Below are 25323 nucleotides of genomic sequence, written 5' to 3'. Positions count from 1 at the left end.
TACCTCGTGGAACCACTATGTCTGCCAGGCGCATTGTTGGCTCAATGAACTGCTCAAATGATGGCTTGACAAATTTGTTGTACTGCTTGATAACTCCTTCAATGTCACGCCCCCGCTCGGCAATATCTCTGCGTAGGCGTCGTACCAATCGAATATCTGAATCCGTGTCTACAAAGATCTTCATGTCCAACAGCTGCAACCACAAAACATTTTGAGCGAATAGCCAATCTCAAGTTGTGCACACAAAAATCACCTTTTTAGAAAAAAAACTTCTTGCATGGAAAATAAAAATGTGACCTTTCAAGAAGTCTGAGAATTGTGGATAATACAAATATTGGTATTAATTCTTGGGTGCTGAGATAGCAAAAAAATTATGCTTGTGTGATTATTCTTTTATCACCACAAATGAAATCATCTTTTTCTTGTTTATTAATAGTGAGCTAACCACAATTTTTTGGGCTGGTTCTAAGTTTCAGTGAGATTGCAACATTTTCCAAACACTTTACATGCTTTCAACACAAAAACTTGATGGGTCAAATATGATGACAGTCGTTTATGGTCAGGCTCTTTCACAATATTAAACATGAACACTCAACTTAATAAATTTTATATTAATTAGATTATGGTTCCATGCACAGTGAACAACAGTTTTGTAAATGAATTAAACCAGATTTTAAAGCCTCTTTCCACAGGGTATTTGAACACTGAATCAGTTACAGTTTTTGGGTCCAATAAAGTTCTCTACTGTAACGAAGATGCATTTCAGTTTTTTGTAGAGAGTACCCCTTACCTTTATCTTCTTTAAAACAAAAAAACCTTTCTTGAAGTCACAAAGAAGTACACTTGCATAAACTGTTGATTTCAATTATGTAATTTTACAATAATTTTCTTAAATAAAGACATGATTTTTTTTCTTGCTGCTTTAGGAGGACTTGAGCCATGGTGAATTCATCCCTGAATCACAGGCTGCAATCCAATTTCCATTAGCGGGAATGAAAATATCCTCTTCCTGTTAGGTGTAATGATCTGATCTTAAATGAAATTATGCTTAAACTCAGGGCTTAAAGCATTACACTGCCCTCAGGTTGTGGGTATATTTGCCATTGTAGGCTTAAAAGATAAAAGATTTTGAAAATAGAGAATATGCCACCATGGTTTTTCCTCAGAAAGTCAGCAACATATAAAGTGAGCTTTGCTATATTTGACCAAATACAAATTGTGACCTCCAGCACTAGTCTTTAATGCTAATACTAACCTCCAATCCCCATGGGGATTCACCAACACATACCTGGGACATTACACTGCAAAATCTGGTCATTTATTCAATAAAACAGGCAAACCAAACTTCTGTAGACTAGTTGTGGGCTGATACTTCATCCAAGTTTGAGCTCCAGTTTTAGCTATTACACAACAGTAAAGAGTTAAATGAAACTAATTTGAATCCTTCCCAAAGCAGAATGGTACAGGTGCCATTTTTTCTATCATGCTACCCTTTAATAAAATTTTAGCAGATTGTCATTTTAGTTTTATGGGGAACATCAAATTATTAAGATTTATAGCATATAACACTGAACCGGGATACTGAGGTCAAGTGTAGTACCCAACAATAATCAGGCTTTTTGGCACAGGCTAAAAGTTGAACTCGGGTTTCACTAGTATTTGGGACTCAGGATGCAGGCAATGTAGTTTTCAGCTACCAGAGACATAGTATTTTTTTTTGAATGAGAAAGCTAAATTTACATGTTTTTAAAGGGGATAGCAGGTGGGGCTCACAATTGTTGAATTGCTTAAAATACTAGTAATGTGACTGAACAAATAGTTTGTTTCCCTCTTGTAATTTCTATTAATCTATTCTCAGTTTGAGGAATGGCTGATGACAACCTTGGTACAATAGATAGAAACTCTTAAATATCATGGCTGTGCATAACTTTTGTTTTTCTACAGTAACACATCTAACATATTCCAAAATCCTTATATTAACTGAAGATTATTACATTTCCCAACTTAGAAGTTCTGCATGCCACCTCCAATGACTTTGACAGTAGATGGTGCTGTGTTCAGCCTTTACAAAGTTAAATAAAACACCAATAAACCATTGAATTCTAAATTAGTGTCTGCTGTAGAATACCAATTGGTTTTATTAATCAGAATGTGTAGGATTCAAGACGGCGCCAGAGCATGGTGACTCATTGCAGGCTGCTCTCTGCAGATCTACTCATTACTTTTACTATAATCGTTCTACACTTTTAAATTTACCTCAGTGCACTGTGTAATGAATTGATCTGTACGAACAATACACAAGTTTTTCCACTGTACCTCATTACAAGTGACAATAATAAACCAACACCAATATTCACTCAGAATATGGCACTTGTGGGCCCCATGGCACAGTTACTTCCCGCAACCAATTCAAGATATGAAACAGAGTTGACTGGGATGACAGGGCAGGTGATGGGCTATAACTTGCTGCACATTCAAAGCTGACTCAAGTTTTGAAAATCCAGCCAAAATTAGAGTACAGAGATTTTAGAGGACACCAGGACTTGAGCACCCTCAGAGAGGCTAGAAGGGACTGAGGCTATGAAGGGGTTTGGACACAGACAAGAATTTTAAAGTTACATTTCTGTGAAGTGCTCTTGCTGATTCCACAACAATACTGGGTGTCACTTTTAGCGCACACACAAATGCACTCTACTTGACCTCACTTCTCCTCCCTGCCCCACCTGCTGGCCATGCTTTACATCAGGATCGGGTCAGAATCCTGCCCTGATTGTGAGCTGTTTTGGGATAACTGGATTTGCATAAACAGCTCCTCAGCTTCATGATAACGAAGCACAAGGTTTGAACTTTATAAGGCCTACAGGCTGATGTCTTTGAGCACTTACTGGGATCATGCTGTACATTTTGCACAGGAAATCAGAATGAGTTGTATTTTGCTGTCTTCCCAAATATTGACACTTACCTTCAATAATTCTTTATCAGCAAAAGCCATAATGCCTTCAAAAATGATCACACTAGCTCCATATAGTGTTTTCTGAGGAACAGATACAGAAAATGAATCAATTTGTAGCAGCAAAGAAATAATTATAATCAGGTGACAAGAGCAACTGCTTCATGTCATATCAAGGCTGGTTAAAAACATAATCGTCTGATTTGATTAGATTAATTGGACTTTCATTTTTACCTAATGAAGTTATCAATGGATACAAGATTCCAGTTGAGTAGGACTTTCCCCTCATTCCTACGATCTGCCCTCCACACCTAAATTACAAATCTATCTCGATAAGAGAAGATCAGCCAATGATACTCTTTGGTAACTCAGTGTTCACAATATCAGGACCAGCTGCTGATTCACCTTACCACACTGTGGATAGAACACCAACCATTAAACAAATTGCCCTTCAATTCCATAACCAAGATGATGAGAGGGTGTCACAAATCCAGAATTAGATTAGAGGTATTAGCATGCAAATTATTAACATTTTAATCTGAAATTCCCCTCCCAATTGAGGAAAGGGATAACAATTCTGCTGAAACAATGAATATAGGAGATGCATTAAGCTTCTGTACAACTGCACAATTCCAGATTCTCTCTCCTTTAAATATAAAAGTTGCAATGTAAGAGCCATCCATCGTAACCTATTTTGTTGGTCATATTTAACTGAACCAAAATGGCAAGATATTGGAATTATTTTGAAGGTCATGTTAAATATACTAATGCTACAGAAGGAGTTAATTATTTATCTATACTTTTCATTGACTTTACAGTAAACGTTTGGTATGGTGCAGAAGGAAGGAAATGCACTTTTTACATTTGAAGGATAATAATCCAAGAACCCCAAATAGTTTCTACAAAGCAGAACCAGTCAACTGAAAAGGTAATGACAGTGAATCATACATCAGGACAATGTAAATGCAAATTATAACCATAAAACTACTTTTGTGGCTGTTCATGACAATATGATACGATACAAGCCATCCTGGTTAAATTACTTTCAAAGTAATTCAAAGGTGAATTAAAATTAGAAACCAAAATCCTGGATTCATAGAAATGCCACAGATGGAAACCATGGTTTTATTGGTGCCAACTCTTCTGCTGAAAACATTTGCTTCAATGAATTTGCCCTGCTCATTTCCTGTATTCTCTCCTGTTACATTTTTTAAAAAATTAAAAATTTATCCAATTTCCATTCAATTTACATTACTGCAACTACCTCAATAACCAGAGTACAGAATTAAATGCTCCAAGAAACCCATGTGTAAATTATAATCTCCCTTTAATTCTTTCAGTGATAATCCCTTATTTATAAACCTTATTACTGATTAGTCCACCTACACAAAATCCTTCAAAGCTTTGAAATCTTTTATTTGACTTCCATTTTTTTTAACTTTTACTGTTCCAGTGGAAAAATACACTGTACTTCTAAGCCAATCATATTTTGTTTCACACAGAATGAATAACAGTCAATGTGAAGAATGGAGGAACTGCTCAGAACTTCAGTTTATTAAAGCCCAAGTAAATGAGAAGTAGAATATCTGTGTAACCAAATGGTCTCATTCCTGGTTACACACTGTTTTCCCATGACTGTAATAGGATGCATGGAAATAGTCTGGAACAAGATGGCTGTGGCTTAGTCTGTGTCTTGCAAAAATTATCAGTTTTATTTCCCTCTCTACATATTTGTCTAAATTCTCACGAAACTAGCAATGCTGCAATTAATTCTTAAATCCCTCTTGTCCATTGCTTCCATATTGCATTGAGCTTACCCATTCCTTCTTCCTGGAGTGTGATGTAAAATCATACACTGGGATTTTTACACTTTTTCCTTGTTTTAATTTCCTGAGAGTGGACACAATGAGATCAAAGTCAAAAGCATCGGGATGGTCAAAATTATACTCATTTTTGGCAGCTCTCTCTTGTTGTTCTTTAGTGAGAACCTAAGGGCAAAAATAAAATATATTTAATTACTCGACAGTTGTAGGAATAGGTAACAGCACACACAGAAAAGGGAAAAACATCATTTAGGATATTATGTGAGAACGTTAACAGGCATCATGATGGCATACTTGATTCATTTTCCACACAAACAAATTGGGATTCCAGTGCTTGAAGCTCAGTGCATGAATCACTAAATCTGTCCACTTCTGCACCATTAATGTTTTAACTATAATATAACTCTGAAAGGAAAGTACCCACAGAAAAAATATGAATCAAAAATTACAATAATTAAAAAGAACTCTGAAGACTGGATAAGAAAGTACAATCATCTGGAAAACTTCTCTTTTTGTTATTATGTTACTATCTGAAAGATTCACCAATTAATTGGTTCCTTCTTTGCAATTGCAACCGATGAATTAACTAGAATGTTAGAGTCATAAACATATGTACCTTGTAAAAGGAGTCCACAGAGAGAAGCACAACCCAGGGCACATCCAAAGCTTCTATTATTTTCCGGGCCACTGTAGTTTTCCCTGAAGCACTGCCTCCACACAATCCTTAAAAAAAGTAGCACAATACATAGCTGCCAGTTTTCTGAAACAGTGAAAAGAAGACAGTTTTCCTTATAACAACCTTCCTATCCCGTAGAGGAGACTTGAAGCAATAGGCAGCTTCGAATACTGATTGGAGATTTGGGGAAATGTTTGGTTTTCCTCTGTCATCTAATAGTACCACTGAGGTTGGGAATATGTAATTATAATTCTCAATCCTAAATACATGATAAGATATCTTTATTAATCACATGTACATCGAAACACACAGTGAAATGCATCTTTTGCGTAGAATGTTCTGGGGGTAGCCCACAAGTGTTGCTACACTTCCGGCACCAACATAGCATGCCCACAACTTCTTAATCCATATGTCTTTGGAATGTGGGAGGAAACTGGAGCACCCAGAGGAAATGCATGCAGACACAGGGAGAACATACAAACTCCTCACAGACGGTGGCCAGAAATGAACCCGGGTCTCTGGCGCTGTAATAGTGTTACGCTAACCGCTGCACTACCATGCTGCTATCATAATTATGATCATGATTAACTGATTGCTATTAATATTTCAACTTAGAAGCTTCTAGAAGTCATCTGGCTGTATGGTGGAAGCCACTGCTTTGCACAATTTTTAAAAAAAAAATTATAAACAAAATACCTTCATCTGCTAGTATTCAAGAATTTTCTTTCAATCACTGTCTAAAGACAAACTGCAGAGACTTTCACAATTTTATTATTGTGTTAAACAGAGGGTGCCTCACAAGAGACTGATTAATAAGATGAGAGGTCATGGAATTATGGGTAGGATAACAGAATGGGCGGAGCATTGGCTGGTTGACAGGAAGCAAAGAGTGGAAATAAAAGGATCTCGTTCTGGTTGGTTACCGGTTACTAGTGGTGTGCCGCAGGGGTTGGTGTTGGGACCGCTCCTTTTTACCTTGTACATTAACGATTTGGATGATGGAATAAATGGTTTCGTGGCGAAGTTTGCGGATGACATCAAGATAGGGGGAGGAGTAGGGAGTATTGAAGAGATAGGAAGGTTGCAGAGGGACCTAGACAGTTTAGGAGAATGGGCAAGGAAATGGCAGATGAGATTCAATGTAGGGAAATGTGCAGTTGTACACTTTGGAAGCAGAAATAAGCGGGCAGATTATTATCTAGGAGGAGAGAAAATCCAAAGCAGGGAAGTACAAAGGGACTTGGGGGTACTCGTGCAGGATACCTTAAAGGCTAACCACCAGGTTGGATCGGTGGTAAAGAAAGCGAATGCTATGTTGGCATTCATTTCGAGAGGTATAGTGTATAAAAGTAAGGAAGTGTTAATGAGGCTCTACGGGGCACTAGTGAGGCCTCATTTGGAATATTGTGCACCGTTTTGGGCCCCACATCTTAGGAAAGATGTTGACGTTGGAGAGGGTTCAGAGGAGATTTACAAGGATGATTCCAGGAATGAAAGGGCTTAAGTATGAGGAGCGTTTGTCGGCTCTTGGACTGTACTCACTGGAGTACAGAAGAATGAGAGGGGACCTCATAGCGACATTTAAAATATTGATAGGAAAGGACAGAGTAAATGTGGCTAGGCTGTTTCCCTTGGTGGGTGAGTCCAGGACCAGAGGGCACAATCTTAGAATTAGAGGGTACAGTTTCAAAACAGAGATGAGGAAAAATTTCTTCAGCCAGAGGGTGGTGAATTTGTGGAACTCCTTGCCACGTACAGCAGTGGAAGCCAGATCAGTGGGGGCGTTCAAGGAGTAGATAGATAGATATCTAAATAGTCAGGATATCAAGGGATATGGGGATAAGGCCGGTAATTGGGATTAGAAGAGTTTTTTTTTCTTCTTCCCCCATTCCCCATTTCTCATTTCTATTTCCCTTTCCTTGGAGCAGACTCGATGGGCCGAATGGCCTGCTTCTGCTCCCTTGTCTTGTGATCTTGTGATCGTGGGTGATTTTTGTCAATAGAAAAATATTACCCTAGTTACTGTTAATGATACCGTCTCCATTAATCCATCAGTAACAGCAACAGAAAACATTGTTAATATCACCATTTCTAGCTAAGAGACCAAAAACTATGAGATGAAGTCCATAATCATTAAGAAATTTGTTCTTTTGTTTGAAAGGAAGAATACATTTATTTCAAATTTCCTGAAATACCTTTGCAAATGTGTTTAAAGTGTAGTTGAAATCTTCTGATGCATATTTGCAAACATGTATACTGTCAAACAATTCAGACTTTATTTTTGAAGAATCCAGCATCCATCCCTTTTCAACTCAAAAGGTCAGAGGGGACTATATCTGAAGTTGCAAAGAAGTACAGGAAGACAAGAAGCTGCAGAGAATAGTGGACTCTGCCCAATACATCATGGGCACATCCTTCCCCACCACTGGTACCAATACCAATCTACAGGAGGCACTGCCTCAAGAAGGCAACATCTATTATCAACGATCCCCACCATCCAGGCCATTGCCATCTTCTTGCAGCTACCAACAGGGAAGAGGTACAGAAGCCTCAAGTCCCACACCATCAGGTTCAAGAACAGCTATTTCCCTTCAACCATTCGGTTCTTGAACCAACCAGCAAACCCTAATCACTGCAGTTTAGTAACACCTTGCACTAAAATGGACTGTTTTTTTGTTCTAATTGTGTTCTTTCTTGTAAAAATTGTGTATAATTTGTGTTTAATTTCTGTTTTTCTTGTGAATGCTGCTTATATGATGCTCTGTGCCTGTGATGCTGCTGCAAGTAAGTTTTTCACTGCATCTGTGCATACATAAGTACATGACAATACATGTATATGACAATAAACTCAACTTTGACTTTGTAAAAGTTTGGCTATCTTCTGCAATTTCATTAAAAAATCTGCAGTTAAGGTAGTTTAAAGCTCACATTTAATGCTCAACCCTGAGAAGTGTTTAATATTGTGGCTTGGCATGGAGATGACTATCCATTTATTTGTCAGATCTTCCCCAATAACTAAAAAAAATTTCTGATGTTCAGCTAATGCATTTGCATGTTATAAGCAATGTGTACTGTAGAGTGAAACTTGAACCTTCTGGTTTTTACATATAAAATTAAATTTTAAATTTTATTTACAGTGTGGTAACAGGCCTTTCTGGCCCAACGAGTCCGCGCCGCCTACTTTAAACCCAAATTAACCTACCCGTACGTCTTTGCAATGTGGGAGGAAACCGGAGCACCTGGAGGAAACGCACGCAGACACGGGAGAACGTACAAACTCCTTACAGACAGCGACGGGAATCGAATCCCGATCGCTGGCGCTGCAATAGCATTGCGCTAACCACTACGCTACCGTGTGTAGTGTAAAGTATAAAATTTATAGTTAAATTTTCTACATTCAAGTGAAAACAGGTAAAACCAATTGTAAAGAGATGTTCCTTTCTAATTAAATATTAAACTTGGGTATCAACCAGCAAAGCAACGTCAGAAGAAATAAAATCATATTTATAAATGAAAAAGGAGTTGCTGATTTATTATCCGCATATATCACATGATGCTAAACACTTACTTCTCGGGCAGCACACATTACAGGTAATCTCTGCTTTAATGTTGCCTAAAATTAGGAAGTGAAGGTAAAAGGGAAACGTTCAAATGCAGGTACTGTTACGGACTCAGTGAAAGTCCCTTTACGATAGAGAGTTTGTGTATGTGTGTGTGGGGCGTGCTTACGTCAATAGAAGATAAAGGACGTAATGACGTTGTTGGAGAAGTCAGAGAGAGAGAGAGAGAGAGCGAGAGAGAGCGAGAGAGAGCGAGAGAGAGCGAGAGAGAGCGAGAGAGAGAGAGAGAGAGAGAGAGAGAGAGAGAGAGAGAGAGAGAGAGAGACCTGCTTGTTTCCTCTATCGATGGATGAGAAACAATAACTGTGTTTGCCACTGAAATCCATGTATGGAAGTAGGAAGTAATCCGGTGGAGTTCACTTTGTTGCTGACCTGTAGAAGGAAACAGGTATTTGTGTGTGGACGACCACGATTCGGATGCTTTTCGGGGTGAGGGAGTCACTACCGAGTAAACACTGAAGTGTCGTTTGGGTTCCATCGTGGAACATTTGGATTTTGTATTTACTCTCTATGTTTCTCTACGTCTTATCTTCTGACAATGGTGGTTGTTGAAGAAGCCCTTGCTCATGTTTCACCTTATGGCTTGCGGAACTGAACTTTAAGAACCATTCCTGAACTGGGAGTTTTGGACTTTGTCACACACACACACGACGAGTTTAGTTTTGGGGTTAACGTTCGAGGTTTAACATTTTTGAATTCTAACATACTAACATTTTTACTTTTATTTTACGTATTATCATAAGTAGTGATTAAAATAGTTTGTAACACTGAATCATGCTCAGTGTGTTTCTTTTGTTGCTGGTTCGTGACAGTACTGTGAGGCTTTGTGCACTGGATGTGCCTAACAGGAAACTAAATGTCTTTCTGATTCACAGTCAACTTGAATGGGAGAAGCAAATGCCTTCAAAACTTTCTAATCATCTTCACAAGCCAAAGGAAATAAAAAAAACCTACAAGTGCTGTAAATCTTAAACACAAGGAGAAACTGCTGGAAACCCTCAGGAGGTCAGGCAACATTTGTAGAAGGAAAAAGACTTAACATTTCAGATCCAGGATCCTTTGTCAGAACCGGGAAAGGGGGAAAAGCAAGTTAGTTTTCAGTAGCAGAGAAGGCAAAAGGAAATATCGCTGATCAGAGGGATCCAAATGGGTTAATGAGGGTAATTACCAGCACATTAAGCTTCTTATTAATCCAATGAGGCTCAATGCATCTTTGAAGAAAAATACATCTTCTGCAGTCTTCTGGACTCAATATCAAATTCTCCACTTCTAGGTAGCTCACTTTTTTCTCGTTCTGCATCAGAATTGGCCATTTCTGTCTGGTACCACGTCAGCTCAATTTTTCTTACTCCATTTGCACACAGTCTGGTCTGCCACAGCCTCACAATTTACAACTCATCACACAGACAAAGCACCTTCATGTGCCAGTAACTGCCCCCATTAGGACTCACCCTATCAGAGATATTCCCTTTGTTCTATCCATCCCTACCCTACCCTTCTCTGCAATGGAAAACTGACTTGTCTCTCTCTCTTTCCCAATTCCTGCAAAGACCCCAATCCGAAACGTTAACCTGTGCTGCTTGACCTGATGAGTTTCCATCATTTGCTGTTTTGCTTCTTTTTAAACCATCCTCGATTCCAAGATGGCAACCCATCCAATTCTGTGGGTCCTAAGGTGGTGACTGAAGCCACAGGTGGGGCAGGATCCACAATGGACTGGGCACATAGTTGGACATTTTGAGAGGTGCAGTGCTCCTACAGCCACTTGTACTGGGCTAGTGTGTTCCTGAAGAATGCCGACCTTGATGCTGCTTCTCCATTTTCAGTGGTCATGGGCAAGGGAATCCCACAGCTCAGTAGGGATGTTACACTTTTCCCCAAGGAGGTTTTGAGGATATCCTCAATTCTTTTCCTCCGTCCACCTACTAATCCCTTGCCATGATGCAGTTCAGAATTAAGTGTCTCTTTCAAGGATCTTTTTTGCCAGCCTGCAAATGACATGGTTTGCCCACGTGAGCTCATAAACTGTAATTGTGACCTCATTCCCAGGGGCATTGGCCAGGGGAGCACACTGACCCTATTAGTAGATTTGGAGTATGTCCAGAGGTATGGTGCCCCTACTTCTTGCAGAGAGCACCACAAGTAATTAGTCAACACTCTTGTTATGGAGATCTAATAATTCTGGGAGTATATTAGAAGAAATTGAAAAGGCTATATTCAAGCTGAAAAACAACAAATTCTTGGGAGCAGACTGCATCTGCTGAAGTCTTGAAACTTAGCAGAGGAAGCTCGGTCACTAATTCACTGCTTCATCCTCCCATACCCAAGGAAATCAGGACTTGCCACAAGATGTCAAAAAACACAGTCGTCATACCATCCTCAACAAAAGGGCTGATTCTGGTGTTGCAAAACCTGCTGAAGTTAGTCCGCATCTCTGAAGAGTACAGGCGGGCAGGGATCACTGCAACCCGGTAGACTATGAGTACCGTGCTGGGTTTGAGGCTTTGATCTTCACACACTTCCTCAGATGAGCAAAGGGTGTGTTAAGAAACTGACGGCAAGTTTCATGAGAGATGGCTCCCACGATGTGTGAAGCTGTCCACATTTTACAAAGCCTCGCATAGATCTTTTTTTGTCAGGGAGTGGTGTTGCATTACATGGGCAAGTTGGAAAAGAGCCCTTACTATGTGAATACCAAGCGTTATCTCCATTCTCTTGCATCCTTCAGTGAATGAGTCTACTATTAATTTGGAGCTCAGCATCTGAATGTGCACACAGGTGTCTATCTTCTGCATACTGTAGCTCAATGACTGAAGTTGGGACAATATTGGTTCTGGTGTGAACAGTTTCCCATGTGCAGTGTTCATGTTCATTGTGCCTCTAATTGGATGGAATTTGCACTGCAATACATGGTGGAGCTAGTTAAGGAGGACCTTGTTGATGGATTCCCCTGTGGCAGAAACCAGGAAGACCCCTCTGGGGTTACCACAATCAGAACTGGCTTCTTTGTTGAAGATAGTATGACTACTGCATTTCTGACAATCTTCGTCAAGTGCTCATCTGTGACTGAAGTTCCTTTCTGCCAAATTTTAAATCTTCAGCAGGGATACAGTCTCCTCCGAAGAATTTATTATTTTCCAGATGGCAATGGGGACTTTTCAGTTTCTTTTTCCAATCTATACCCAGAATGGTCAAACCTCCATTACAAAAGGGCATTCACCAATTACTTGTGAAGTATTCCCTGCAATTATCAGAAGAGACCCCATACCTCCAGCCATAACTGTAGTACAGTAATATTTCTCCCAAGCATCTTCAAGTTGAGACACAAGAGACTGCAGATGCTGAAATATGGAGCAAAAAAAAACACCAAACTGCTGGAAGAACTAAGTGGGTCAAACAGCATCAAACAGGCTAAAGGGATGGCTGATGTTTCTGGTGACTACTTTTCTTCAAGTTTAAACCGATGTTGGGAAATTAGGTTTTTCTGTGCAGTGGCTATCAGGATCAAACCTATAATCAGGAGGATTGTAAATAGTATTCAGCAAGGACTATTACAGGTTAAGTGACAACAATTGCAAAATATTTTCAAACATAAATGTTATAAGCCCAATTCTGCAAGTCCTTACCAATAACAAATGCTTCTTTGGACTGTGTTCCATGCTCATTGTACCATGGAGGCCGTCCTGCAGTATAAATTGTCCGTTTGTTTGTTCTTAGAAGCGGTGGCTCAGATTTACATTGGCTTGTGGTTCGCTTTCTTGGTGACAAAGAATTAGTCACAGGAGGTAATAATCTGTCCAATGCCTCTTCACTGCTGCCACTACAAAGGAATAGTTACATTCGTTATTCCACAGTAAATATCCATAATTTATCAGTCAGAAACAATAAGAAGGCATGGGTTTATTCGTACAGGTCCTCCCCACATTATGGACGCTCGACTTATGTATAGCCCATATACATGAACGAGCATCTGGGAGACTGGCTGGATGGATTTATCAGCAGCTGCGGGGCTACAGGCATCTTCTGCCATGTAGGAACTCAGTTCATGGCTATATCATTTCATCTTGCAGAGAAATCCAAATGGTTGAGTTAAATGCCTTGGTTTAACTACATGTTGCCTTTGGTTGGCCTATGTTCTTACTTAAATATATATTGTTGGGCTGCAGCATTTCCGACTTGTGAACCGTTTGGGTTATGAACAGTCCTTAGGAATGGGACCCTGTCGTAACCTGGGATGGACTCTGTCATCATAGGTCAATGTCATTTCACCCATTTAAGCACTTTCATCTCTTCACCCCCCCCCCCCCCGTGTGTGTGTGTGTGTGTGTGTGTGTGTGTGTGTGTGTGTGTGTGTGTGTGTGTGTATATGCATGCGCATGTGAGAGGGGGGAGTACAGAAAGTGGAAGGGAGCAAGTTTGTGTGCAGGGAAAGAGGAAAAGTGTGCATATCAGTAAGGAAGAGGTAAGTGTGTACATGGGTGTGAATGCACATATTAATGCCTGCCTCTGCAGTCAGCTGCTCCAATAGTAGACCAGAAGTCACAAAATATGGTTGCACTTTCAAATCTTCCAGATTCCAAAACTAGTTACAGAAGGCCACAAATTTCTCACATCACCACTAGTACATAATCGCGAATGAAGATCAAGTTAGACACGACAGCACTCTTAAGTTTATTAAAGGGTTTGAAGGGGTAGATATATAAAAAAAATCATTCCACTTGCAGAGAAAATTAAAACTATTGATCATAAGAAAGTCACCAATAAATCCAGTGGGGAATTCAGGAGAAACTAGTGACCCAGAGAGGGCTAGAGTGTGGAACTTGCTGAAATGAGCAGATGTTGAGGTGATTGACATTTAAAAAGATGGATGTTAATAAGGTCATATAAACTAAGGTTGCAGGAAGCCCATGTGAAGGATAAATGTTGGCATGGATCTATTGGGCTGAATGGTCTATTTGCGTGATGGAAATAGTATGTAATCATGTAATACTATGTTAACCATTTGTGACAAAAATAGATTGCAAGTCAGAATGATAAACATGTTTGGCTCCTGAGATTAAATAGCACTGCAAATTTACACACCACCTGAAGCCGAGCACACACTACAGATGTATTTGTCAATGAATGGAAGCACATGAAAATACAAATGCAATCATGGCTCAATTTCTCTTCATCAAACCTTTGTCCCCCCATTTAATGAACAATTATTTATATTTGCTGAATATCGAGCTGCATTGAGTCTTTCTGATCAATGTTTCCGAATCATTCACTCAGCTGATACTCACTGAACTTCATGAAAGGGTAGTGCAATACATACAGGATTATTTTAATGAATCCACACTACTAACAAAAAGACTCACCTAGTGACACACATCCAGAGGGTTATCGATGTGCCAGAAGTATTTCATAATTTGAGGATTAAATATATCAATTGTTCTAAAAGCAAACTGGAGGCTGAATTTGATAACCTTGAGAACTGGAGTATGCACTGTAATGTGGAACTAATCCATGCCTTTTGCTTCCCATGCAGGTACACCATAACTTTGTGCTTTTTACTGAACTTGTTGTGGACTTTAGGAAGGGGAAGTCAAACAAACATGCACCAGGCCTCATTAAGGGGTCTGCGGTGGAAAAGGTGAGCAGCTTCAAGTTCCTGGGTGTCAACGTCTCGGAGGACCTATCCTGGGCTCAGCAGATAGATGCAATCACGAAGGCGGCGCCCCTGCATCTCTACCTTCTTAGAAGTTTAGGAGGTTCGGCATGTCATTGAAGACTGACAAACTTCTACAGGTGTACAGTGGAAAGCATTCTGACTGGTTGTATCACGGCCTGGTATGGAAACTCTAAGGCACAGGAATGCAAGAAGCTTCAGAGGGTAGTGCACTCTGCCAGTTCCATCACGGGTACAGCTCTCCCCACCACCGAGAACATCTATAAGAGGCAATGTCTCAGGAAGGTGGCATCTAACCTCAGGGACCCCCACCATCCGAGCCATGCCCTCTTCTTGATGGTGCCATCAGGTAGGACGTTCAGGAGCCTGAAGACCCACACCTCAAGGTTCAACAACAGCTTCTTCCCCACTGCCATCAGGTTCTTGAACGGATCTGGAAAACCCTAACACTATCTTGGACTATATTTTTTCTCTCCCTCCATCTTGTACTGGTGTCATTATGTTTATTTTTTTTTTCCCCCACATGTAAGTTATGTATAACTTATATTAATTTAAGTTTTGTTAACTTGTCATGTTTGTAATGTACTGAGCTGCTGCTGCAAAAAGCTCATTTTCATAGATTTATACCTTGTGTAACACAAGGACAACTTTGATCTAATTAATATGATTGCAGTGGGCATCCAGTGTTAACCAGACTTCATGTTAACTGTCCACTTGTTTTCTTCAAATGGAGACTTAATAGATTTCAGACAGCTTAATGAATCTCATTCCATTATTAGCAGTAACTTTCAGTGACTACAAGTACAAGCCAGTTATCCAGCCCAAGTCAACAGGAACTGGCTAAACATGTCACCTTCAGGTCAGATCGGGCAAGAAAATAATATTTAGTCTTCGGGCTGGGGACAGATTGGGCTGGGCCAGCTCTTCACATCTCAATGCACCGAGAACTCAGAACTTTACTCAGAGCCAGCTATCTGATCCAAACTCAGTGGGATCCCACAACATATCTGTGTGGCTTGGATACCAAACAAATTAGAAGCCCTTGCTTCCGAGTTGGGTTCAGAGTGACGGTGGTTGGATTGGGTTTTAGTTTTACGCCCAAGCAGATCTCTAACTGCAAATACAAATGCTGAACACAAAATGCAAAAGGATGATTAGATTTAAGGATTAATCTCCTCATTCTTCTGAATGTGTATTGAAAATGGTCCAAGTTGACAACAATGAAAGGTAGATCTTTGTTACAGAAAGACTTCATAATATGCAGATGTGATAACAGCAAAGCTTTCAATGCATACCACTGTTTATGGACAAATGGGATTAGTGCAGATGGCTAAAGAGGTCAGCATTAACATGGTGGGCCAAAGGGCCTGTTTCTGTGCTGTACGACTCCGACTTTATGAAAATTGACAGCAATCTCGAGTCCATTCATTGTCATTATGAAATCTTTGTTAGTGATATGCTGCTTCTTCACAAAGTGCACCGTCAGACTTGGCAGAAAAAGAAATCATTGACTCATTGAGACTTAACACCCAAAAATTATTCTTGCAATAAAAATGAAGTCATAATTCATTCAATGTCAAGGAACAGGGTTTTTAAAAACAGCACATTTACTCATAATTACTGTTGAACAACCTCTCTGGATTTAAAAATCTACTTTTATATAGGTCTCATTCCCTCAAAATAAAATATTACTTTTAAAAACTGGTAATGTTTTTACTTTAAACCCACGTGCCTGATCTAATCTTAATATTACTTTCTTTCCTGCTTCCTATCTGTGAGAATTTTTCAGTCTGATTGGCTGATCAGTGCATCTGTTGCCTGCAAAATGCCAGAGCTCCCTTACTGAAAGAGCCAAATTGAAACTGATATCAGAGTAGAGGAACTCTGCTTTCTCAGGTCTGCTAACCTTATGATAAGTTTTCACAAGACAAAGGTGGGTGCCATTCCTTTGCAGCTGACCCCAGTTCGTTACTTCTCTTAAATAATAGGGAATTGATGATCCCAATGGCCAATAACTAATGGAAATTGAATAAACTTTTAGTTTGTATTTCACAAAACTAAATTGTGGAGTTTCTTATTTGAAGTTGCCGTAATGTGCAACTTTACAGACTAGGTCTTAACAACTTATGTCAGGTCAGGAGACACCATCTTACACCAAAATAAGAATTTGTCAATATTTAGTAAAATTGGCATGAAGACTTAATTTTCTATATGCTTTATTGATTGGCAATCTATTCAACCTGTAAATATCAAACTCCGTGTTCTAAGAAATTCACAGTTGCTCATCTGTGCTATTTAGTTTTGTAACTTATAGTAATTTTTATGTCTTGCACTGTACTGCAGCCACAAAACAACAAAGTTCACAACATATGTCAGTAAAAACAAACCTGATTCTACTTTATGCCCTCAGCAACGTCATCCAAATAAGTGTGGTCAATTTACATGTGGAAGATAAATTCTCTCTGCCCCTCACCACCTTTACACACACACACGCACACCTAACCAGACTCCTCTACTGCCTTCATGTTGTCAGACTACTTCTTTTACACTCTGTACTGGATCAACCAAAATGTCCTTCTTCCAAGTGCTGAGAAGACGAAAGTCATTACCTTCAGCCCATTCCACAAACTCTGGTCTATCAATTTCAGGCTCCTCTTTGACAACTGGAGAAGGCAGAACCAAACACTTCACAAACTTGGGGTCATATCCAGCCCCAAAATAAGCACTTATCCACATAGCTTCACCATCACAATATCTCCACAATCATGTTCGTCTCCACCCTCACCCCAGTCCTTGAGCACAGGAGGCAGATTACCTGAACCGAATTTGAGCGAGGACATGGATGGCAGAGATTTGCATGACCTCCAGTTTATGAAAGTTACAATGTGAAGGCTGGTCGGGGCTACATTACAATTGTCAAGTTTGGATCCAACAAGAAGTTAAAAGGATTTTCATCAGTACCCTGGCTGTATCATGAAAAAAAAAATCACTTCTCTTTTCCCTGTGACAATCTCCAAGCTGCTCCAGATGCTCCAAACTATCCGCTTGCCTCCCATTCTGATGGCTTTGGCATTCCCAGTTTCAATCCCATCATCAATGGCAACTGGATCTTCAACCATCAAGGTCCATAGGTCTGGAATCGCTCTCTATTACTTTAAAATGATCTTTAGAACCTAGTTCTTTAACCAGTTTTCATTATCTGCCCCAAAATCTCTCTTGACTTGACATCAAAATTTGTTTGATAATGCTGCTACGAAAGCACTTTACTACATTAAAGGTGCAATTTAATACATGGGGCTAGAAATCACTCCAGTAATGATTTAAAACAATGTTGCGGATTATCCTAATATTGCTGTGAATATCACATAAAATGGAGATTTAAGTGTGAAGTTCACAGAACAACATTGTCGGGTTTCTCTGTGTAGTGACAGATTGAAACTCCATAATGCTAGTTCTCATAGCTGCCTGATTTAGCCCCACTGGTGAGATCTCTGTCACCAGCTCTTAAAAGGATATACCACAATACAGGCAACTTCCTTTCAGACAGTGGGAGTATTGCGATTGAATGAATGGATACTGCAATGTTGGGAAGGGTTATTGAAGTCAGAGAGTGCAGAAGCATCAAGACGGCATGGAGAACAATGCCTGCAAGAGGGGTATTCTTTGTGCAAGTGTCCACAGAGATCCTCCAAGGGTACAGCTAATCACTCCTGACAGGAAGTTGCACAAAGCTCTCTGGACAAACACGAATGTTCTGTATGAATGCCTGTACTTTGGGGAAGCCTAAATCCCAGTGCTCTCTCTGCTCCAGTAGGCTGAAGGAAAAGTAGATGAAGTCTCTCGAGTGAGAAATCTGGATGACCTTCCAGTGCAGCAGTGAGCAGCAAACTGTTAAATGTGGCAGAGATTGGGAACAGCAGCCTGGAACAATGCCAAGGCTTGGAAGCCAACAGTGACGATGACACCAACCTCCACCAGCAAGGCACGTTTGTCAGCTCATGGAGCTCAGCAAGGATAAAGAATCCAGTCTGAGGGTTGGCACTTTAAATAGAACAGTTTCAGGGGAAACAGTCATTAAAACTTGGTTGCTCTGAAAGTAAATAGGAATTGGTAATTTTCAATCCAATGAGAGTGAAAGTCATGCTGGAGATTAATTTTGCTTGTTGCACTGCTGTGGGCATTTTACACTGGAGAAGAGCTGCCAGGGCAAATGAATATCCTGCCAAATTACAAGGAGTTAGTTTTCCAGCAGGCACCTCAATAGCCCAAAATACAGACAGATTTGCAGCAATCTGGGTGAAGCGAATTTTCAACTGAGCAGCAAAGTTTTGATTTTTAAAGTCATGAAGGAAATTCTAGGCCATGTTGTTCTATATGCTATTGAATGCCAGCTTGGCTAAGCAGCGCTCCTCGCTGAGGTAGCCTGCTCCAGAACGTTGAGCATGCAATAAAAGACCGATATTCCACTGCAGTACTGAGAGACTTGGACTGTTGAATGTGTGGGAGCAATACCACTTAATGATCATCTTTATGCTTCACTTGTGTCCTTTAGGAAACTGGTTGTCTTTTCATGGTCTGATCTACAAGCAAGACAGACTTAAGAACATAAGTTGAAGAGTAGGAGGCCTGCCTGCCCTTTGAGCTTGCTCTACTATTGAGATCTCGGCTGATCTTCTACCTCAGTTCTATTTTCCAGCACCATCCAGCTGGTTGATTCCCTTCGTGTCCAGAAATCTATCAACTAGTTTGAATGAATACAACAACTTACCTCCAGGATACGGAATTCACCACCCTTTGAGTGAAGAAATTTCTCTTCACCGCAGTACTACAATCTCCTATCCCTTATTCTCAAACTGCGCCTCCTGGTTCTGGACTCCTCAATCAGGGGAAACATCCTCCCTACATCAAGCTGTCAAGCCTAAGCGTTTGCCCACTGAAAACAGACCACTTAGCCAATCAGTTCAAGAACAATTAGGCTTGGCTAATAACTGCTTACCTCTCCAGCAACTTTCACAGCTCATGATTGAATATAGTATGCCCCTAGGCATCAGAGACATGCAAGAATCAGGAAGTGCCTTAAGAATAGATTTTTACATTCAGCTTTCCAACAGAGAACTTCAAATACCAAGGACCCATATCAATAACCCTGGTTTGCAAAGCCATGCAAGGATCATTAAAATTGTGCCTTGGGTGACATACCATCCTATAATGAGGTAACTAATTATGATTACCTAATCATTCATTTCTTAACAGCTCTTGCCAGTGTGGACTTGCTCTTATAATTCTCTTTGCTATAATAATCACTGCTCTTCAAAGTGTTTCACTTAAATAGCAAACTCTGAAACTGCTACATAAATGAAAATGTCTCTTTAATAAATGTTAGTCAAGATATGTATATTCAGGAAATTAAACCACTATGCTAATTTATCCTGCTAAATGAGGTCAGCACTACAAAGGTATGGAATAACAAGCACTGTCAAAGGGTTTTCTTATCATACTATTTAGAATACCACCACCCACACTATCCTTCCTCTGTTATCAAATAATAGGCAGAAGCATGCCTCGACTTGATGTGCTTTTTCTTTGTTGCCACACCACATCAGTTGATGCAGAGGTGTTCTGTGTACTAGATTGATGTCCAATTGTGTGCAGCGTGCTGCCACTGTTATACTAACCAAACAAGCAAAAACTAGATCTTTGAATATATTTGGAAACTCAGTTTTACTGCACTGAGGAGGACACAAAGAGCTTGCTGTGGTCCACCAGAATTTGCTTAATAGTCGTATTCTATGTTTTCAAATGACAAAGCTCTTCACAAAACAGCCAATGGTAACCATATGTGAAACAGTTTTCAGGAGAGAATACTCATAAATCAGCCTGCTAGAAACTATTTTGGGGAGGTTAAATATGTCTGTCTTAAAGCTGAAAAAGTTCATGATCAAAGCAAGGAATATAAAACCCCTAGGAGGCTGAACGTGGGCTAAACTCCCCTCCCTCCTTTACACCATTCACCCACTGACCACACTCCCAACCAAAGGTTCATTCCCAGATCCTTGTGAATTGCATACTATCCTTGTGATTTCTACTCCATCAGTAATGGTATATTATTGTCACTTGTACCGAGGTACAGTGAAAAACTTGTCTTGCATACCTATCATACAGGTCAATTCATTACACAGTGCAGTTACATTGGGTTAGTACAGAGTGCATTGATGTAGTACAGGTAAAAACAATAACAGTACAGAGTAAAGTGTCACAGCTACAGAGAAAGTGCAGTGCAGTAAGGTGCAAGGTCACAACAAGGTAGATCGGTAGAATAGTAGATTCAGTCCACCATTTCAGGTTTAAATGTCATTTCCTACTTTGTAATATCAATGACATTTACAACAAAATAATTTCATTCTAAATCAAGGGTGGTGGTGCAGCAGGGTTTGGTGGTGGCACAGTCAGTAAGCTCCTGGATGAGTAATCCAGAGACCCAGCTTCAAATCCCACCATGGCAGCTGTGGTACTTAAATTTCAGATAAATAACCATATTAAAAAAAAACTAGCCAATGATGACAACAAAACCTGCAGGTTTATGATTAAAAACCTATCTGGTTCACTGAAGTCCCTCAGGCAACAAGACTTACCTTCCTTGCCCTTCAGGCAAATATGCAACTCCAGACTCACCAATGTGGTTGACTCTTTTGTGGTCAGCTATTTCTTCTGAAATATCCTGGAAAGCCACCTATTTGTATCATAACTTCTACGTTGAAACAGAGAAAGAATAAAACTGGATGGCTTCCTGACAGCAACCTAGGCACCAAATTCATTCCCAACCCAGTCAACTTTACAAAATCCTCCTGAGAAGCAACAGAGGGCTGGTGTTCAAACTGGGAGAACTGTCCCACAGACAAGTAAAGCAACACTTTGACTTGGTTAAATTCTGATAATCACGCCTTAGAGATAATGAGTCAGGTTCCTCCATTGCAATCCCTGGGTAGTCCCATCACAGGAAACTCCCAGAGGGGGGAGCGCAGTGATTTATGGATAGGAGGGAGCAGCTCTGGGAGCCATCAACATTGGATTCTAGATCACATGGGATCAGGTCAAACATGGCAAGAAAATCTCCTGATTACTACCTACCACCTCTCCTTGCTGATGAACTAATGCTCCTCTGTGTCAAACAATACTTGGAAGAAACACTGACAGTAAGAAGGGCTGAGGCAGCTGAGAGCTGAAGGACATACAATATCTACCAGATTGAGTCTGCAGCAGGATGCAAGTGAAACAAGGGATAAATCTACTTGACCCTGTCCTCATTAATTTAAAGCAGATGCATCTATTCACAATAGCAAATGTGACAACTGTAAAATCCTTGTGGAAACAAAGTTCTGTCTTCACACCCACAATCTTACTGTGTGGCAGCTGTCATGCAAAATGGGATTGATCTGGCAGCTCAAAATTGGACGTCCGTGAGGCATTATGGACCATCAGCAGCAGCAGAAATGTACATCACCACAATCTGCATGGTCTGGCCTATCCCTTACTGCAACCATTCTTATCAAGCCAGGGGACCTTCAAGTACAGAGCACAGGAGGGCATACTGGGAGCAGCACTAGGCTCAATAGAAATGAGGTGCCAACTTGGTGAAGCAGCAACAAGGAATACATGCATGTTCAGCAGCAAAAACAACAGGCAAGAGACAAATCCAAACAATGTCATAACCAACTGGTCAGATCAATGTTCTGCAGTCCTGCCACAGGTCACCTTGCATGTGTGTGGACAATCATATCTAACAGGAGGAGGAGGAAGAGGTTCTAAGAATATCCCCATGCTCAATGATGGCAGAGTTCAGAATGAGACCATCAAAGACTCAGCTGAAGTATTCATAACCAGAACCAGATAGAGGTGGTGAGTGGAGGATCCATTTCGACTACCTCCAGAGACGATCACAGAAACCAGCCAATTTGATTCACTCAAAACAGCTGACAGCACTGGATATAGCAAAGATTATGGGATCAGACGACACCTCAGCAGTGGTGCTGAAGATTGATGCTCCAGATCTAGCTGTGTTTCTAACAAAGCTGCACCAGTCAGGCACATCCTATACAGTTACCTTAGAAACACAGAAAACCTACAGCACAATACAGGCCCTTTGGCCCACTGAGTTGTGCCAAACATGTCCCTACCTTAGAAATTACTAGGCTTACCCATAGCCCTCTATTTTTCTAAGCTCCATGTACCTATCCAAAAATCTCTTAAACGACCCTACCACATCTGCCACCACCACCATTGCCGGCAGCCCATTCCACGCACTCACTACTCTCTGAGTAAAAAATTTACCCCTGACAGCTCCTCTGTACCTACTCCCCAGCACCTTAAACCTGTGTCCTCTTATGGCAACCATTTCAGCCCTGGGAAAAAGCCTCTGACTATCCACACGATCAATGCCTCTTATCATCTTATACACCTATCAGGTCACCTCTCATCCTCCGTCACTCCAAGGAGAAAAGGTAGAGTTCACTCAACCCGTTTTCATAAGGCATGCTCCCCAATCCAGAAAACGTAAGTCTCTTCTGCACCCTTTCTATGGCTTCCACATCCTTCCTGTAGTGAGGTGACCAGAACTGAGCAGGTACAGGGCAAAGGGCAGCAGATAACCTTTCTTTAAGGACAACAGTGAATCAGATGGGACTCCATCGCAGCAGCACAGATAATACGAGGAAAGAGGCCATTTGGCCTTCCAGCCCGTTCCGTCATTCAACAAGATCATGGCTGATCATCCCCCTCAGGGTCCATGCTCCTGCGCTATCCCCACCTCCCTCAGTACGGTAGTGTAGTGGTTAGCGTAATGCTATTACAGCACCAGCAACCCAGGGTTCAATTCCCGCCGCTGTCCGTAAGGAGTTTGTACATTTTCCCCATGTCTGCGTGGGTTTCCTCCGGGCGCTCCGGTTTCTTCCCATATTCCAAACACATAAGGGTTAGGAAGTTGTGGACATGCTATGTTGGCGCCGGAAGTGTGGCGACACTTGCGGGCTGCCCCCAGAACACTCTATGCAAAAGATGGATTTCACTGTGTGTTTCAATGTACATGTGACTAATAAATAAGTATCTAAATATCTAAATATCTCTAATCGAGCTCCTTCTTTGTCTGTTCAGATTGTACTGAGAGTCCAAGTTCCCTGGGTCAGGAATTCCAAAGATTCGCCACCCTCTGCATGAAGAGGTTTCTCCTCATCCCATTCCCAAATAGAGTCACAGAGCAATACAGCATGGATACAGGCCCTTTGGCCCAACCAGTCCATGCCGACCACTGTGCCCGCCCGGCTAGTCCCAATTTCCTGCATTCAGCCCATATCCTTCCAAACCCCGCCCCTCCATGTACCTATCCAAGTGCTTCTTAAATGACACCATTGTACTGTGGAACATTGCCCAGGTGTGTCCTCTTCAGGAAAAAAAAAGCACACCAAATCCCATCCAACTAATTATCACCCAATCAGTCTACATTCAATCGTCAGAAAAGCGATGGAAGGGGTGGTCAACTACGCTGTATCACGTGGCACTTACTGACCAAACAACCTGTTCGCTGTTACTAAGTTTGGGTTTTCCCAGGATTACTCAGAACAGTGTTTATCCAAATGTGGAGCAAAGAGCTGAATTTTTCTGGTGAGGTAAGAGTCACTGACCTTGACATTAACTGGATGACTTCATAAATTTTCCCCACATTACATTTCATGTCCTCGCCCATTCACTTTGTTTATCTATATCACCAACACCTTTTTGTTTGCTCCTCAAAGTCCACACCCATATTCTCACCCAATTTAGAATTATCAGCACAACTGGATAAATTATACTTGGCTCCCTGATCCAACTCACTGACATACATTGTGAACAGCTGTGCCCCCAGAAATGAAGAGACCCACACCCACATGCAACAAGACTGAGACAACATTAAATGGCAAGTAACATTCACACCGCACAAGTACCAGCCAATGACCATCTCCAATAAGAGATAGCCTAACCCCCATTCTTGGCATCCAATGGTACTACCCTTGCCTAGTCCCCTAACAGCATTACCCTGGGGATTAACTATTAACTTATTTGAACTGTGACAAATAATTTACCCCCTGACACCCCAAGCCTTTCCACCATCTACTACGTACAAGTCAGTAGGGTGGGAGAATACTCTGCACTATAACACCTACTAAATGTACCGCAGCTACTCACTTAGACTACACGAACACATTTCCCAAACACATCACCAGGCAGGACACATGGGAATGTTGCCTCCTGCACATTCCCCTCGAAATCACACACCATCCTTATTTAGAAATTTATCACTGTTCCTTCATCATTGGGGACGATGCAAGAATTATTAACACAGCAGGAGTGTCAATTTTGGAGCAGTCTGATGATTCAACTTCAGCAGCATACAAAAGTCCTTCAGAAGTGCCAAAGATAACGGCTTTGATCTTCCCAGAATCTAACTGCAGGAAGCAAGATGGTTAGTCCAAGCACTAAAACTCCAAGAGAAGTAATTGATTCACACCAGCTGCTCCTGTGCAAGACCACGTCACACCAGCTTCTCCACCAAC

General features: G+C 40.9%; 1 protein-coding gene across 4 annotated transcripts in view; it reads right to left on the bottom strand.

Annotated features, from left to right (window-relative positions):
• Positions 1-25323, bottom strand: part of LOC127578788 (uridine-cytidine kinase-like 1) — a 98760-nt gene that overhangs the window by 44972 nt on the left and 28465 nt on the right. For all 4 annotated transcript variants that reach the window (XM_052031237.1, XM_052031236.1, XM_052031239.1 and 1 more), the window contains exons 2-6: positions 12696-12889; positions 5390-5496; positions 4768-4938; positions 2963-3034; positions 4-193 (exon numbers count right to left, since the gene is read on the bottom strand). In XM_052031237.1, coding sequence (XP_051887197.1) covers positions 4-193; positions 2963-3034; positions 4768-4938; positions 5390-5496; positions 12696-12889 — 734 coding nt within the window. The remainder of the gene's footprint in view (positions 1-3; positions 194-2962; positions 3035-4767; positions 4939-5389; positions 5497-12695; positions 12890-25323) is intronic.

This window comes from Pristis pectinata, chromosome 16, assembly GCF_009764475.1.
Source record: "Pristis pectinata isolate sPriPec2 chromosome 16, sPriPec2.1.pri, whole genome shotgun sequence".
NCBI classification, from domain to species: Eukaryota; Metazoa; Chordata; class Chondrichthyes; order Rhinopristiformes; family Pristidae; genus Pristis; species Pristis pectinata.
Note: the sequence above shows the minus strand (reverse complement) of the source record. Positions and strands in the feature narration are given on the sequence as shown.